We start from the raw sequence: 14,734 nt of genomic DNA, 5'->3' as shown, positions 1-14,734 counted from the left end.
TGTTTTAATGAGAACCTGGTGGCCACTTGGAACAAAATAATGATCAGGATTTTGGAAATAATCATGAATCGTAAGTATACTGAGTAAAAGATACTCAACTAAGAAACTCAACTAAAAAAAAATCTTTCTCAGGTTTTGACTGATTTGACAGAATACATATTTTGGAATTTTGAAAGAAGAAAAGAATTTGATCCCCAAATATGATTACTGTTATCTGAGACAGAAGAATTACTTTAGTGTTATTATTCTCTGGACTATTATTTTTGTAGGGCTGGGGCATATTTTAAATTTTTTTGATTAAGCTGAATGGGCCAGAGTAAGATAAAAGACCCATCCCACCCCATTTCTTCATTCCTACCCCTACTCCAAATAACAGAAGCACTGAAACATACATGGGACCAGTGGAACTTAATAGCATTCATTTTAAGGATGCCATGGTCAGCATTTGAGACCACGAATGTAAACCAGTTCTCCCTGGAATATCGATGCAACAGTAATGGAAACAGATGGAAGACTAGCTCCCAGGAAGACCGAAGAGGCTGTCTGTGAGAATTCATAGCATTTAGAAATATCATTTGGAGTTCTGCCATGCAGAGGGCGGACTTTGAAGGGTGCAGTATCACCGATGTCTTTTCAAGTGAGGGCTTAGAGTTAAACATGATTTTAATTTCTACTGCTATTGTGCTCTGTGTTCCTTAGTAATTCTTCCCCAGCCTGCTGTGGCATAGAGATGGGAGGATCAAAACGCTAAACCAGTACAATCAATCAATCAATCAATCAATAAAGCCTTTAAAATTCGAACAAACAATATGCTATAGAAGCTCTTATATTTCATCATTTTTAATTCTTCTCTCCTAATAGCACCCTAAAAACTTTTCTGGTGATTTCCTGTGCAAAAATGAACTTTTCAAAAGCATCTTTATTTCTAGCTAGATGAGATTGGTTTTCACATTTGTTTTTATTTCACAGTTATGATCAGGAGTTAGGAACTTCCCCTCAGCATTGGCCTTCTTCCAACAATAGTCCATCTCTTTCCTTCTGCTCATTACCAACTTTCAAAAATGAAATTCCTGCTTCTCTCTTTTTGCCAGCCACTTTTTCCTTTAACCTCTTGCAATCTGAGTTCTTAGGGCAACTCCTCTTTCAAAGCTACCTCTGTCACCTTTTCTCATATCCTTGTCCTTTCTCGGAGCTCCCCTGTCTTTTATAACAATCATTGATGCCATTCATGATACACATCATGTTATTAAAAGTTGTTACTACTTTTATGAGCATCTTTAAGTGCTGCTTTGTTGACATGCACCATTTCAAATGGTCAGAATAACCCTTTGTTATCCTACTCCCATTACATGGAAAATTCACATTCAAAGAAGGTATGCAATTTATCAAAACTGCTGAGTTCCGGAATAGAATGTAAATTTGTTTAATTGCAGATCTTTCTCTCTCTCTCCACTATTCCATTGTGTCTTGATGGTGATGCTCTGTAGATCACAATGATTTCACTACAATTACTAGAAGAAAGGGCTCAGCCAGGTCAAAACTGCAAAAAATAACAAGCTTTGTATCTAGCAGAACAGATGGTGAGCTTTGCCATTCCTCCTTTGGAAAAGGGACCCATCTGCCCATCTGGCTTGGCAGCCTTCAGAGGTCCCACCTGACAGGACATTGCAGTAGGGATTTCCCTAGTCTGCCTGGAAGATGAATTGCATTGCTCCTCAGGATTTTATGGAGTGTGTGGGAGGTTTCCTAGGACACAATTCTTACTGAGCAATGTCATATGAGAGGCTTTCAATAAAGAGGAGCATGGTTCTGTCCTAGTTATTCTTTGGGTTTCTGTCTTGGCTACCTCGGAAGAGACTCACACTATGGTCATATCATCATCTCCCAAATTTCTGACTGATGCATCACTAGGGAGATGAGGTCTCTTATCTATTGAAGCAACTTAAGGATCTTCTTGAAGATCTATCTATCTATCTGTCTCCTTCTAATGATCATTCAGTCACTACCCTGCCTTGGGGTATATCCCTTACCCCCAACCTCAACCTCATCTTTTCCTTGTCTTCTTTTTCTGACTTTATTCCTTAAGCTAAGGGCTTCTCGATGTCCTGAGGGTTCCATTCTCCTCCCTCCTTTCCTCATTAAAGTCCCTTATTAAACTTCCCAGGATATGAATGGCTCCCAATCTCCCTCTTGAGTTCCTGTCCTGCATTTCATAGCAGTATATGAGCCTCTCTACCTGCAGGATTTTTAGACACTGTAAATATTGGTTTCCTTGTTTCCTGCTCAGCAACTTGAGCACTTCAGAATGCTGCTCAGTATTCAATAAATATTTGTTGAACAAATAAATGAATAAGACTAAAGAAATGAACAAGTCCTCTCCTATCTCTCCACATTGCCTTTCCCAAGAAGCAGGTCCATTTCCAAAGCTTCAGTACCTCCTCTGTGTGTGAATGTGTAGAATAAACAAACAAATGAGTCTAAAAAGAAGCTCACTTTTGCCCATGCTTACCCAAGACTTTTTTTTTTTACAAAATACTAGAGAGGAGGAAAAGGCTTTAGAATTACCAACTTAGTTCAGATCTTTATTCAATCTCTTAATATGATGTAACCTTAGACAAGTTACTAAACTTTCTTGAGCTTTTTCAATAGAAAAATAATAATTTAATTAAAAAATTTAAATAATCATAAATAATAATTCTTCTGCATTTTTGTTGTAGAGATTATGCAGTATGTGTAAAATGCCTCAATATCATATACATACTTATCAGCTCTAAATTTTTAATTTTCTAGTTCCTCTAAAGATTCATTAGCCACCTCTTTTAACCCCCCACAGAAATGCCAGGAGCATATATTGGCACTTCTTTACTGAAGAAGAATCCAAGGCATGAATAAAATGAGTTATTTGCCTAAGGTTACAGAAGTATTACTCCAGAGCCCATGTAAAAGATCTACCACACTTATTGCAAGCTCATTAAGAAGATCTTATAAAATTTCAGAGCTTATGACAATTGATAAGCCAAATGGTTCCAAATATAATGATCCTTCAGCTGGTGGTCACTACTTACTGAAATAAGAAAATATATTTACCTGTTCAAATATGACCTCCCAGATCAATGCTAAGCCATTTCAGGAGAAAATCTTTATCTCCAGCAATACCAAGGGCAATTTATTTAATAAGTAATCTTAACTTGAATATTATGATGTAATCTTATCATGTGGATGCTTTTTCAACAACATGATGGATGCTGCATGAAAGAGGAATTTTAAGATGAAGAGAAATGAGAAACGTAAGTAATTCAAAGGAAATATGCTTCACTGAAAACTGCTATGAGTCAACATTTCAGAAACCAAGTAATAATTTCTTCATTAGTATAGGAAATACATGATTCAGAGATTCTCCCTGCTAATTGAGGTTGATGCAGTTGCAATTGATGAAAAGGAAATCAACAGAAAGGTTTGGGTGTTTTCTATAAGAAACTAGAAAATACATTAAAATTCTGGTCGTAGATTGAAACTTAATGAATTTTTAAACATGATGCAAAGGGTCAATAATTGCTATCAGTAAGTGGGTTGGTATGGTTTAGATATTAGGTATCCCCCAAAAGCTCACATATGAGGTAATGCAAGAAGGTTTAGAGGAAAAATAATTGGGTTAAGAGATTCTTAACAAAATCAGTGAATCAATTCCCTCATGGGATAAACTAAGTGGTAATTAAAGATGGTAGGATGTGGCTGGAAGAGGTGGGTGCATGGGAAACTGCGTTTGGGGTATATGTTTTGTATCTGGTTTATGGAGTCTATCTGCTTTCTGATCATAATGTGAGCTGCTTTCCTCTGCCATACTCTTCCACCATGATGTTCTGCCTCACCACAAGCCCCAAGGAATGGAGCCAGCTGTCTATGGACGGAGACCTCTGAAAGCTGAGCCCCAAATAAACTTTTCCTCCCCTAAAATTGTTCTTGTTGGATATTTTAGTCATAGCAGTGAAAAAGCTGGCTAAAACAGGGGTGGATTTAGCCATCTCAATAAGTATAAACCTTACTTACTGAAGGAAAGAAGAATGGCACATCAAAAAATGGGGGATACAAAACCAAATGGAAGAAAGCAAATCATCTGCTTATATGAGAAATTAATACCATAAACTACCTAGGCAGAGTTTTAGGTAAAATGAAGAACAAAAATTGTATTTTATAAGATATAAGCTTGGCACCAAAGGAAAGAATATCTGTTCAAATATAAAATGTTGTTGAAAACATTTCATAAAAAAATCTGAAACAAAGTATTTTTCTGCAATGATTAGTACATACATAATGTGATTTCTTAGAGTTGAATTACTTAATTTGAATGATAGATACAGTACTACCTGCAGAGGTTGGTCATGGTTAGAAACTGAAAATTTAGAGGGAAAATTTCTAAGTCAAATATTAAAATTTGTTTTTTGTGCTAAGGAACAGTAATACATGGGGAAGACATGTTTCATGAATCCAGAAAAGCTCACTTTCTATAGAATTTTCTACAGAAATAACTGAAGCATGACCTTGCTCCAGTATCCCTTGATAACCTGTTTAGCTACGCAACAAGGACAGATATGGAAGTTGAGGCTATCTTGGGAGATGCCTGTAGAATCGTGTGATCATCAAAGTTCTGGTAAGAATAAGAAATCAAGGAAAATGACACAAAGGATTCTGACATCTTGACAACTGGCAAAGAGAAAATGTGTTCTTACTTTCTAAGTTCATCTGTGGATGAAAAATTTGGGAAAGGAAGTATTGGGTGATATGGTGGATGCTTCTACCCATGATTGCTACTATTTTGTTAACTTCAAAATCTTATTGAATGTGCTAAGTGAAGGATTATGGAAAATAACACATCCTAAGACAGCCCCTGCCCAGGGGGAAAGAGGAAGGCAGTGTGGTCCAGGATAAGGGAGAAAAGAGAAGGCAAATGTTAACCCTTCCCAATAACAATAAGTCCTAAAGGGACTGAGCGGTAAGCCATGGACTTTCATCCTTTCCCACTGCCCATGATTCTTGGAAGGAGAAAAGCACATAGTGAAGCTCTGGGTAACAACGGGTCCCAGGGGAAGAAGATAAATAGCAAACTCTGGCAGAGTTCCAAGCTTTCATCCCTTCCCAGTAACAATAAGTTTTGGACTTTTTTCAACTATTTTCCTGACTGCCCAAACGGACACATTCTGCTTCAGTCTCCAGTGATTCATTTACCCTCATTGTAACCTATAAAACTCAGAGCCCTCTCTAACCAGCAGCCATATTCTACCCAGAAAGTGAGCCCCTCCAGGGCCTGATTGACTGACTCTGCTGTGGGATAAAGGAAAGCTTGCTGGTCCGTTTGGGGATCTGATTCTGTCCCAGTCATTTGTGCTTTCATAATGGTGCTGAAACCACTTTGGTTATTTTTGCTTACACTGAGGATAGCTGAGTGATAGAGACATTTGTGAAAAAGGAAATTTATCTAAAGGGAGTCATTTAGTCCTGCTGTGCCTTAGTCTCCTCACTCGTGTAATCAAAGGTTTTATTTCCTAAGCACGCTTATACATGGTCTGTCATACGTGCTTTCAGTTTTAACAGTTTATAGTGCATTAAGTCCTGTTTTAAGTGGACCATCATAAGCTGGTGTGGAGTTGACCTGGAGGATTTAAAAACCACTTCTGTTTAGCAGTGTTTGCTAGGTCTGCCATAAACATCATAGATCTGGATGTATTTAAATACCATGATAATGTAGTTGCATGAGATAGGTCTGCTCTGTCTTTATTCTGAGGCTTTTTTTTTTCTCCCTTATTGGCTAGTCAGACATCAACTGGGTGCAGCTAAACAGAACGGCTATAATTTGTTATTTATGTTGCTTGCTGGTTACGTGGAACAAGGAAAGGAAGAAAAGAAAATGGAAGCTGATGGGGGAAGTTACAGAGACTAAACCGAAAATTATAAGGTCCAGATCTAAAAATATGCCCCTCCACTTCTCTCTTCATCTTGAGTAACATTAATTGATCCCATCTTTTTTGTCTTTTAAAATCGTATGGCCACACAGGAAAGGCTTGGGACACCAACCTGGGTGATATTAATGAAATCCATAGGATTACCAACAAGATCTGGGAAATTCATCAACTATTTGGCACGGAAAATATGCACACCCACTCATGTCCTATATTTTGGTAAGGGATCTCAGGACCAAAACAAAAATATGACATGCCTGATTTATAAATGGGAAAGGGAGAGTGAGGCATGGTCTCCTTTGAAAACACCACTAAAAGTTATATTAAACCATGTCTCCTTGGTATTCTTTATTCCTTTCTTTTCTTTTTTTTCTTTCCCTTTTGCTTTCAAGTCCCACAGAGATTCACTGAATTTCAGTTTCAATTTTCAGTTTCAAAGATCTCTTCACTGTGCAGAATTTTCTTTCTTGCAGGGGTTCTTATTTTTGAAATTTATGCATTCCTTTTCCTACCATGGAAGAGGATTATTAAAAGGAAGCTTTTATCCTTTCTCCCTGAGTCCCTCCCTCCCTCCTTCCCTTGTTTACATCCTTCTTTCTTTCTTTTCTCTCTCTGTTCCCTTCTCTTTCTCCCTCTCTCTCTCTGTCTCTACATATAGTTCACTTCTTCTCTGCTTCTACCTTTCCCTTGCTTTCAACACTGAAGTAAAGCAAGCACTTTTTGAATCTTATCCATGGAGTTTATTTCCTTGTTTTCATGCAGTAGTGGGAATTAAATTCAGGGATGCTCTAACACAGAAGTACATCCCCAGCCCTTTCTATTTTATTTTGAGACTTTTTGCTCAATTGCCCAGGCTGGCCTTGAATTTGTAATCCCCCTCCCTCAGTCTCCCAAGTAGCTGGGATTACAGGTGTGCTCCACTACATCTAACTTCTATCTAGCTTCCTGATTTAATAGTGGACCTACATTTTTTTTTTTTTTTGGTACCAGTGATTAATCCCAGGAATGCTTAACTACTGAGCCACATCTCTATCCCTTTTATTTTTTATTTTGCCGCAGGGTCTCACCAACTTGCTTAACACCTCACTAAGTTGCTGAGGATGACTCTGAACTAGTGATCCTCTAGCCTCAGTCTCCCAAGATCCTGGGACTACCACCATGTCCAACATTATTAACAAAAATTTAAAGTGATGCAGATGCAAGTGACTCGAGGATTTTACTCTAACAATATTTGTTGATATTTGGTGCATTAGACTCTGCAAGAAAGGTCTGTGATAAAATCAGCATTTAATAGGAATAATGTCTCAAAAGACCCTAAGTCTCCAGGTAAATATAAAACAGACCAAGAGGGAAAAACAACCCAGAGATTTGTCAAACAGTAGAATCAGTTGAGTGGTGAGTTTTGGAGAAGGAAGAATGAAACATACCAACACAAGTCAAATCCACATATTTTCACTACAGCAATGCTAACAAAACAAATGTTATTACTCTTTAGTTAAAAGGAATAGGGATTCATGATGGAAACCAGAAAATTAACTTCCTGGAATATGGTTTTTAATCATGTGGAACACATCATTCTAAAAACTGAGCAGTACACATAAAATATAACCCAGTGCATTTTACCTAACCTCCATGAGCTCTGGGTTTTACTGTCAGATGAAAGGATTAAGCTTTGTATGCCTTAAGGCCTCTTTCTACAATAAGGTTCAAATTCTGAGTTAAAATCCATCTTGTAGATGTGGTTGCAAACACTGAGAAATACTTTTTAAATAAAGCTCTCTTAAATTCCCTTCTCAAATGTTATCTGGCCAAAGACATTCTCCCTTACACACATGAAGTAAACTTAATTATTCTCAAAAGAATTTTCCATCATCACCTTCCTGATCAACAAACGAAACACAGTACACGTAAAATCTAAGAAAAAATAGTGTGTTGAAAGAGATTTCTATCTGCCTGCCTTTTTTCTTTCTTTGATTTTCACCTCGTCAAGGAAAGTTGAGCAAAGCACTTAGAATCAGATTATCAAGAGGTAGTACAAATCCTTCTCTGCCCAGGCCCTGAAAGCCTGGAGAGCCAGCCACCCATGGTGACGTCTGTCACATAGCATTCTATTAAGTATTTCAGATCTCCATCAAAGCTCCATGGCTTTAAACTTATAACTGGTCCCAAAGTCCAGTCTTAGGGCATATGATCAAAATGCAGGTATTTTTTAAAATTCAAAGCACTGGATCTGTTTCCTCTGCTATGTACCCCTCTGTATTCTAGCATTGCTACAGATTATAGCATAAATCTTTATTGTGTAACTTACCTCATTTGAATGTAATTATAATGAATCTACCCAAAAGTTATAAAACTTACATGCCCCAAGTTCTAGTGCTAAAGAAATACACACTACCATCTTACTCTCAAGAAAGTCATTACTCCACTTTCCTCAACCAGTGTCTTCATCTGAACCACAGAAAACAGAAAATTATTTCAGAAACTGTTTTTTCAATTCACCCAGGAATCACACACTGGATGTCTTAATACATGAGGGCTTAATCTTCTTGGGAAACTCAAATTGGTCGAATACTGGCATAATTAATTATATCATAGTGGCAATAAGCGCTTTGATAAAGATAAATCTAAAGTGAGGTGAAAAAGCAGAGTAAGAGTTCCAATTGCTTCTATGTTCCTAAATCCTGGTCCATGTCTTAATTCTTTTCCTCTCCTGGTTTATCATTCAGACAAGGGCCCATTTATGGTGGTTATTTAATGCATTTATTTGTTGTTGAATTAAAAGTATTAGAATTAAATTTTTGTGGTTATGGTTCTTTGGAATCTGGACAACACAATTCTGATTATCCTATAAATGTGTTTCTTCAGTGCAGGAGACAGCTGGTACTCAGTGAGGGCTTGTTGAATAAATGAAACATTTAGAAGGGTTGTCCCTATCCTTCAATAGGAACTTGGTAGCAAAAACACAAACATTTTAAAAAAATCAATCAATCAAAAAGAGATTATCGAAATAAAAAGCAAGCTGATAACATGAGTAAATATTTGTTCAAAGAAGCATACAGTAGCCATGGTATATAAAAAGATGTTCACTGTCACTAATCATAAGGAAATACAAATCAAAACCGTGATATGACCTCATACCTGTTAGGGTGGCTAGTATTAAGAAAATAAAAGACAAGTGCTGGTAAGTATGTGGAGAAATAGGTACCCATTTACATTGTTGGTAAGGATTTAAAATGGTGCAGCTACTATGGACATTATGGAGGTTTCTAAAAAAATATTAAAATAGTATTACAACATGATCTAACCATCCCATTTCTGGGTATTTATCTAACAGGACATAAATCAGGATCTTGAAGAAATATTTGTACTCTCACATCCATACCAATGTCATTCATAATAGCCAAGTTATAGAAACAACCAAATGCCCATCAATAGATGAATGGTTAACAACACACACAAGGAAATATTACTCAGTTTTTAAAAACAAATTAATTCCTACAGTATGTGACAAGGATCAAGGTCATTATGCTAAACAAAAAGTCAGTTGCAGAAGGACAAACTCTGCATGATGCCACTAATATGAGGTCTCTAGAATAAATTTAACTCATACAAGCAAAGAACAAAATAGTTGTTAACCGACAGTTATAAAATTTCAGTTAAGTAAGATGAAAAAATTCTTGAGATATGCTCTACCACATTGTTCCAACAGATTACAATTCTGTGTTGGACACTTAAAAATATGCTAAGGGGACAAGTTCCTGAGAGACTGAAGAAGAATCAGAGATCGAGATGTCTGGTAAAGCAAATGCTTCTCAGAGAAAGTCTCAACAGCTGAAAAGAAATTCAGAAAGAAAAATCAACAATGAGGAACTGGAGTTGTCAGAGAAACAGGTTAGAAACAAAGGAAAAAGAAATAAAAATCATTCAAAGCATTTATCTTCTGAAGTACAAACAAAACATACTAACCTAAAGCAGATAAAGACAGCATCCAACAAGAGAAGAACCTGGCAACTTCTTTCAAAGAGTGCCAGAGAGCATTTGCAAACTATGATAGAATCAGTAATAACAGCAATTTTGAGTAACAAAATTAAACAAAAAGAACAAATTCAATATCATCTCAACTACCTGAAGACAAGATTGCTACAATTGTGTGAAACCATGAAAGTCCCTCCCAGAAAGCTGAAATACTTAACTAATGTTTTAAATCTACTGAAAATGGAAAAGGCACAAGATAGAGCTAATGAAGAAGGTCTGGCATTATTGCAGGAAGAAATGGACAAAATAGTACAGACCACAGAATCTATGACTGAAAATATTCATAGTCTAAAGAACAAAATTCAAATTGTGGCACATGAGGTAGAAGAAGAGATGGTAAAACAGATGCTTCAAATGGATTGTAGTGGGGTACTCCCTCTTCCAGAACTTTCTCAGAACAGTCTTAAAGCACCCATACTTCACAAAGAAATTTTGATGCTCATTCCAAACCAAAATTCTCTTGTAAAAGACTTGGATGCTCTTCAAAATTCATTCCAGATGAATAACTTGTCAATGTTCATCAAAGAAGCCTAAAGAAAACTAGATGCCTCTTAAAAGAGTTTATTTTTTAAGATTGTTTCATATTAATTTAATGTTTATGAATCTGTAAAACTGTGAACCTATGATGATATTATAGAGGCCAAAACCTAATATGTACTTAAAATTTGCATCTAATATAGTCCTGAAAACTCTGTCTAGAGCAGCTGCTAAATCTAGAAAATCAATATTTATATTGTTGTATCTTGTAGTTATTTGTGTAAACCCATAAAATAAGAATAGCCATGATCTAATGATTTATAATGACTGTATGAAGTTCATTTATTGGTTGGCATAGAATTGTCACATAGTGACTTCTTATATGTAAAGTGTTTATGTATAGTGCCTAATGAATAATTATATAAGTATTTGCTGTCATTCATTCTTTAGCTGATGGCTTGCATTTTTCTTTCTAGTCACCTGGAACTTGAGAAATTCCCAAATGTCTTCAGTCTTACCTGACTTACATCTTTTTGTGGACTGATTACGATTTGCCAGGTATCTTTAATTTTAAAAGTAGCATCAAATTTTCTTTCTTTGGTTGGTTAACGAGTAGATGTTGAATATTTATTTCCCGCCTTTATCAAAGCACATTTTGATTTTTAAAAATTATTAAACAGGAACCTAAGCACATTTATTCCTTAAAACAAAAACCAACCCAAAAGACTGTTTTGGGGAAGCTGAGTGTATAAGAACTGGCTGTCAAAGGTAAAATAAACTGAAACCAAAGACAAATTCAGGATTACATAAAATGCAGTTTATTAGAGACCGTGGAGTATGTCTTGTGTGGCAGCAAGACAAAAGAATCCCTTCATCCTACAGCAGAAAGAACGTATCCCACAGCCTACCAAAAGGCACCTGCGCTTTCTCAAATACTGTTAACATGTCAAAAGTCAGGTAAGGGACAATTCAGGTGTCACTGTCCAACCCAAATGCTCAGCTGACTATCTTAATGGATTTGCTTATTGTACAGAGTTTGGAATACAGGGTCGCCTGGTGGCCAGATGATGTTTGCTATCAAGGTGGCTATAGTCATTTCAAACTGGATCCCTACAAATCCCCTTCTTATAAACTTGTTCTCATTAGGTTGTAAGCCTCTTTGTGTCAATAAGTGATTACTATAAATATACCAAAAACCTTTCCTAAGCCACTACTGTATATTGTTCTTTTATCTTTTTGTAAAATAAATTAACTACAGTTTGTTTGTCTAAAAAAATATGCTAAGGGGTAACTCTCATGTGAACTTTTCTTACCACAAAAGATAAAAAAAAATAGTTAAAAATAACATTTTTCTTTTCTATATTGAAACTATTTATCCGCTTAGATGACATATTTACCTTTTTTCCAAAGCTACTAATCAATTCCCTAGGCAGTTCTTCCTTCTCAAACAAAAAACATACATATCAATAAAGTTTTAGAAATGGAAACAAAAACAAAAAGATGAAGGTTTGCATCTTAGGAATATTAAGAATGACTTAAAAACTAATATGAATATAAAAATCTGCCCTATTGATTGATGATCGCTTCCTGTATGTCACTTCAAATTCAATTTGCTGCTTGTATAATGTGTATTTCAAACACAAAACAAAAATAAATATATTAAGTCTGAAAGTAATGTATTGTGAAGTCAGAAAATGTTACATTTTCCTAGGCGTGAAGAGGGAATGGAGGCTAGTGTTTTTAGTGTTATTCTGATATTTAGTTTGGATATGTTTTCAAGAACAGATAGCCTCTAGTTACAAATTGAGTTTATGGTAAGACAATATGAAAACATATGCCATAAAATTCTTGTATCCTAAATAAATTTTGAAGAAGTCTCTGATACCTGCTTCTCCTATAGTACAGTCATCCACCACTCTGTTACAGGCAGAGCTGCCTTGTTATATAATATTACATAAAGTGCAATCACACTGTTCCTGGGATTTATAGTGTCATCATTTACATCAGTTAAAGGTATCCTTTACTTGGTCATCAAGAAAATAGTTTAGAGAGGTACCATACTTCATAGTTGCCTCTAGGGGGCTCTTTATAAAAGTCTTGTTGTGGCAGCAGCATTTCCCTAAATGGATGCTTAATGCCTCAAATTCCTCATTTATATACACCCAAGGAAGAGTTTACTTTTTTAAAAAATGGAAACAAATATATAGTAATCTGTTCACGTTAGCAAATTGTGGTTAGGTAAACTAAGTAAAAACATGGCCTTAAAAAATGTATATAGAAAATACAGCATAAGAACATTAACATGCAGAAATAATAATTAGCCCAAGTAATCCTGTACATGGTGACTTTCAGCATTTTGGCAGGGGAAAGAATTTTTCTATGAAAGCAGCACAGTAAAAATCAAATGAAAGGGCAGTACATCTAGTTTACATTGTTATTAAAACACACAGGCATTTTACTTTAATGGTCATGGGCTTAGTTCCAATGATTTCAAAATCAAAAAGCTAACTACTTGGATAGCAAATACATTTCATCTTTAAACTGTAGTTGCCCCAATTTGAATAGTCGGAGAGAATCATCACACATTATCCCTATGTGTGTCCTCATGGCTTTCTGGCTTTCAGTCAAATCAGATGAGAACATCCAGACTTTCATCTCTGGAAAAAAGATGGAAGTGTCTTGGAGTGAACTGAGTATTTCTGTAAGATTTTTGGAACTTTGAGACACTGAGATTCCAGCTGTAACCCTCAGAGTCACGACTAGGCTAAGTTTTTCATTTTAACTAGTTACGCTTTACATATGAGGTATTTCCCAAAAGCTCATATGTGAGACAAGGCAAGAAAGTTTAGAGGTAAAATGATTAGATTGCAATTATCTTAAACCTAATCAGTGCATCAATCCTCTGATAGGGATTAACTGAGTGGTGACTGTAGGCAGGTAGAGTGTGGCTGGAGAGGGTCAATGTGGGTGTGTCCTTGGGGTTTACATTTTGGGAACTGTCTCTCTCTGCTTTCTTGTTTCATATCCCCAGCTGCTTGTGTCCACCACACTTTTCTGCCATGATGTACTGTCTCACTGCAGGCCTCAAACCACTAAGTCAGCCATCTATGCACTGAGACCTCTGAAACTAGGAGTCCAAAATTAATTTCCTCCTCTAATTCTTATTGTCAGGTATTTTTTGGTCATGGCAACAAATAGGTGACTAAAATTCAAATCTGCATTGCAATTTAGGAATATCCTCGTCTAGGTTAGTTGGCAATATTCAATGATACATACAATAACTGTACACTGTATTGAGAACAATGGCAATATAACATAATGGTTGGGTACTCTAATTTGGTGATTCTCAAACTTTAATGTGTATAGAGTCATTTGGGGATCTTATTAAAATGTAGGTCCTGATTCAATAGATCTTTAACCCAGGAGGTGATACTGATGATGCTGTTTACAGAGCAGATCTCCAAGTAGGCTAGAAGTTGCTGATGGACTTCCTTTTTTTTAAACTACCTAAATACTCAGGGTTCAGTTGCACAGCCTAGTTTTGAAATTGTTCTTATATATATTCTATATAATTTTATATAAATGTGTTAGGAATGAATAATAAACTACATAATTATTAAATAATACTTAAAGGCATACTGATGAGGAATTAATTTTAATCCTTGATGATGTAATCTTTTAGCTGAGGTCATTTTACTCTTTCAAACAAACATTTAAGTCTGAACATATAAGATCCTGAACTATGGTGGTGAATACAGGAAAGAAAGACAACCACTGTTTCTGAAAAATAATGTGAATTGAAATCTAGTGATGACACTGATAACATCCTTAGAAACTAAAAGGATTATTTGTTTTAGAAATATAAAAATTAAATGATTATTCCCAATTCAGTTCCTTAACAAGATATCCATGTTTTTCTTAAACTTCTATATTTCTCAATTCTTCATTATCTTAACTAATTTCTAATATATCAGAAAATAGATATTATAATTTTTGTATAACTAAAGAAGAAAGCACACTGGGTATAGAGTCAGTAAGTACAGATTTTCTTCTAATTCCTTTTACACATTAGGTGATCTTGACAATGTAAGAAATAATTTGTAATTTCCAATTTAATTTCATTTCCTAACAAAGCTTAAATGGAAAACTTTTAAAATGAGATAATGTGTAAAAATATCATAAATTTATCTGTGATCATGACAACCCTCATATAGAGGTTCAGTGCAAAATGAAAATGAGGACCTCATTCACAAGTTATTCGGTTCTGG

General features: G+C 35.7%; 2 protein-coding genes across 30 annotated transcripts in view; one reads left to right on the top strand and one right to left on the bottom strand.

The window, feature by feature from the left end:
- Positions 1 to 14,734, bottom strand: part of Nrxn1 (neurexin 1) — a 1,098,127-nt gene that overhangs the window by 648,142 nt on the left and 435,251 nt on the right. The gene's annotated exons all lie outside the window — the stretch shown is intronic.
- On the top strand, positions 9,744 to 10,523 carry LOC124079175 (centromere protein Q-like). Its single transcript, XM_046424449.1, has one exon. The coding sequence runs from the start codon at positions 9,744 to 9,746 to the stop codon at positions 10,521 to 10,523; it is 780 nt and encodes a 259-aa protein (XP_046280405.1).

The sequence above is a fragment of the Marmota monax genome, unplaced genomic scaffold (genome assembly GCF_021218885.2).
Source record: "Marmota monax isolate L192 unplaced genomic scaffold, Marmota_monax_Labrador192_F-V1.1 WCK01_AAM20220418_F8-fsc00015, whole genome shotgun sequence".
Lineage (NCBI taxonomy): Eukaryota > Metazoa > Chordata > Mammalia > Rodentia > Sciuridae > Marmota > Marmota monax.
This window is presented reverse-complemented; position numbering and strand designations above follow the sequence as displayed.

Excerpts from the sequence above, each read along its gene's own strand:
- LOC124079175 (XM_046424449.1), top strand. The coding sequence starts at position 9,744 with ATGTCTGGTAAAGCAAATGCTTCTCAGAGAAAGTCTCAACAGCTGAAA.